This window comes from Thamnophis sirtalis, unplaced genomic scaffold (assembly GCF_051295495.1).
Source record: "Thamnophis sirtalis isolate CommonGarterSnake01/CBP01778 unplaced genomic scaffold, rThaSir2_p1.2 scaffold_4, whole genome shotgun sequence".
NCBI classification, from domain to species: Eukaryota; Metazoa; Chordata; class Lepidosauria; order Squamata; family Natricidae; genus Thamnophis; species Thamnophis sirtalis.
The window spans coordinates 130,301,401-130,305,000 of NW_028261384.1; the positions used below are offsets into that span (position 1 = coordinate 130,301,401).

At 40.0% G+C, this 3,600-nt stretch overlaps 1 protein-coding gene across 2 annotated transcripts in view; it reads left to right on the top strand.

The window, feature by feature from the left end:
• LOC106553536 (vomeronasal type-2 receptor 26-like) overlaps nt 1-2,123 on the top strand; it is a 12,151-nt gene extending 10,028 nt beyond the window's left edge. For both annotated transcript variants that reach the window (XM_087712062.1, XM_087712063.1), the window contains 2 exons: nt 322-448; nt 1,222-2,123. In XM_087712062.1, coding sequence (XP_087568188.1) covers nt 322-448; nt 1,222-2,123 — 1,029 coding nt within the window. The remainder of the gene's footprint in view (nt 1-321; nt 449-1,221) is intronic.
• The last annotated feature ends 1,477 nt before the right edge of the window (nt 2,124-3,600 follow it).

Below are 3,600 nucleotides of genomic sequence, written 5' to 3' on the forward strand. Positions count from 1 at the left end.
GCTGAAGTCACCGAATACTCTTCAAGGGCAGCCCCATGTAGAGCACATTGCAGTACTCCAGCCTAGAGGTCATAAGGGCACGAGTGACTGTTGTGAGAGCCTCCCGGTTCAGGTAGGGGCGCAACTGGTGCACCAGGCGACCTGGGCAAATGTTCCCCTGGTCACAGCTGACAGATGGTGTTCAAAAGTCAGCTGTGGGTCCAGGAGGACTCCCAAGTTGCGGACCCTGTCTGAGGGGCATAAAAAAGGGTACTACTGTGCTATTTTTTTTTTAGCTCATTTCATAATTGTAAATCGCTTACCCTTTTCATTTTGGGACAGACATGGCCCCTTTCTCTCTGTAATGACAAATGTCATGGAGGCACCAGTAAGACAAAGATAGAAGGGAAGCCAAACTGTTGCTACAATTGCTTTCCATGCCCTGAAGGGAAAATTTCAAACCAGACAGGTAAGATATACTATAAAGAGATGCTGGTTGTGACCTTCAATCCCAAAAAATCATTCAAAATGCAGGGGTGATTTTCTCTCCCAAAGTCTATTGAAGGTGTGCATAATCTACCAAATTTTAGTAGAAATCTATCTACCTTTTTTCAAGAATACAAGTTTTGTTTTCTTTAATTCCAGAACAGAAATAAATGCATAAACAAGAAAAATGTTTAATTGTTAAATCTTCATTGTCTTGATTAAGAAAATGCAAAGGACAGTTTTCACTCCATCTGAAGGAAGAGATTCCAGTGTTCAATGGATTAGATCTATACAAAATGCTTTTTTCCCCTTGTCCCACTCCCAGTTTGATGTTAGATATTTTTACTATCTAGTGGTCCTGATAGGGAGTGGAAGATGGGCAGAGAGATACAGAAGGCAGAGAATAATGTGAAGAGAGGAATTTATAAGACTGGTTTAAAAGGAGGGGGAGAGAGAGAAATAAAACAGTGTGAGGAGGCAATTGTACAAAGATTATACCAAATGAAAAGGGAGGGAATAAAAAAAATAGTAGCAATTTTTAGGAAACAGTTAAACAAGACAAGAGTTCTTCAAACTTTGGCCATTTTAAGGCTTGTGAACTTCAACTCCCAGAATTTCTCAAGTAGCCATGTTTGTTTGAAGGATACCAAGATGGCTTCTTTGGCTTGGGCCAAGGATGTGGACTACAAAGATAGAAATCTATCTACATTTCTAAATCATTCCAGATTTTTTTTTTGCTAATGCTTTCTTTTTCAGATATGGATGATTGTGTCCAGTGTCCAGAGGATAAATATCCAAACTATGACCAAGATGCATGCCTTCCAAAAGATATAAGCTTCTTGTCTTATGAAGAATCTTTAGGGATCAGTTTGGCCATATTTGCTCTTTCCTTCTCTTTTGTTACAGCTGTGGTACTTAAAATCTTCCTCAAGCACCAGGATACTCCCATCGTGAAGGCCAACAACCGGAACCTTACCTATACTCTCCTCATGTCTCTTTTCCTCTGCTTCCTTTGTACCTTGCTCTTCATTGGACGGCCTGAGAAGATACCCTGCCTCTTCCGCCAAACAGCTTTTGGCATCATCTTTACAGTGGCGGTTTCTTGTGTGTTAGCCAAGACCATCATTGTGGTTCTGTCCTTCATGGCCACCAAGCCAGGATCCCAAATGAGGAAATGGGTGGGGAAAAGACTAGCAACCTATATTGTTCTTTCTAGCTCTTTTATTCAAGCCTCTATTTGTACGGTGTGGTTGGCAACCTCACCTCCATTCCCAGATTTGGATACTCAGTCAGTAACTGAAAAAATTGTTCTGGAATGTAATGAAGGTTCTACTATCATGTTTTATTGTGTATTGGCTTTTATGGGTATCTTGGCTGTTATCTGTTTTACTCTTGCTTTCCTGGCCAGAAAGTTGCCTGATAGTTTTAATGAAGCCAAGTTTATCACTTTCAGCATGTTGTTATTTTGTGCTGTTTGGTTGTCCTTTGTTCCAACCTACTTATGCACCAAAGGAAAATACATGGTGGCTGTGGAGATCTTCTCCATTTTGGCCTCTGGTGCTGGTTTATTGATTTGTATCTTTTCTCCCAAATGCTATGTAATTGTCTTAAGGCCTGAGTTAAATAGCAGGGAACATCTGATGAGGCGAAAAAAATAAAAAAAAAAACATTAATTCTCTACACAAAAGAGGCTATAATTTTATTTCATTTTTTAAGAAACTGGGCTTAGTCACAATAACATGTTCCATTTGCACAAACGCTATTGGATTAGAATTAATCATAGATGGATTGGAAGAACCATTTTTACAAGTTCCTCACTGGGATGTAAACTTCATAGAAACCTTGTAATAAAACACAATGATTGTAAAAAATATATTTGCAGATGTTCCTATTCTTTCAGCTCCAAATACAAAATGAAATGTAATATAATATAACTAATTTCATGCAAAATTAGTTTTCTTCAAGTTCTAATAAAATACTGCAAATTGTTAGGTATAGTGCTTTAAAGTGAGGTAAGGTAAAGTAAAGGTTCCCCTCACACATATGTGCTAGTCATTCCCGACTTTAGGGGGCAGTGCTCATCTCAGTTTCAAAGCCGAAGAGCCAGCGCTGTCTGAACACATCTCTGTGGTCATGTGGCCAGCATGACTAAATGCCGAAGGTAACACTATTACTTTCACACCAATTGTGGTTCCTATTTTCCTACTTGCATTTTTATGTGCTTTCGACCTACTAGATTGTCAGAAGCTGGGAAAGTAACAGGAGCTTACTCTGTTATGCAACACTAGGCATTCAAACCACTGAACTGCTGACAGTCTGATTGACAAGCTAAGTGTCTTAACCACTGAGCCACTTTTAAAGTGAGGATGGAAGGCCAATTTAATGTGGTGGTTAAAAGCACTGGGGGAAAAACTGGGAGATTGTGAATTGTAGTCCTGCCCTAAGTAGAAGGCTCACTGGGTGACTTTAGAGAAGCTGTTCTTTTTCAACCAAGGAAAGGAGATAAAAGAAAGCCACTTCAAAAAAACCTTTGTCTACAAATGTTTATTGACTTGTCCATAGAGTTCCCGGGAATCAAGACTGACTCAAAGGCACTTGTGCAGTAGAAGACGTAAGAAATTCATACACACAAAAACACACATGAGTAAAGAAGCTCAGCTTGTCAGGATTGAGACCTGAGCATTATGCAACTATATGAGCTCCTGTTGCTTGCCCCAGCTCCTGCCCATCAAGTAGTTTGAAAGCATAAAAATACGAGTAAATAAATGGGTACCTCTTCAGTAATATAGTTATGATGGCCACATAACCATGTAACATGGAAGATGTCTTCGGACAATGCTGGCTCCCTCAGCTAAGAAATGGAGATGAGCCCCCTACACACATGTGCCTTTTGATGGTTGATTTCTCTGAGTGCCAGGTTTCCATTAGTTGTGTTTTGGTACTCGGCACAGGGGCTAGTGTGCAGTATTGCAGGCTAACTCTGTCCACAGACAGGAGTTTGATCCTGAAGATCTCAAGTTGTCTCAGACTTCCATCCTTCTGAGGTTGCTAAAATGGCAAACCAGATTGTTGGGGGCAATATGCTGATTCCACTTAGAGATGGCTGTAAAGCACTATGAAGTGATACTTAAATCT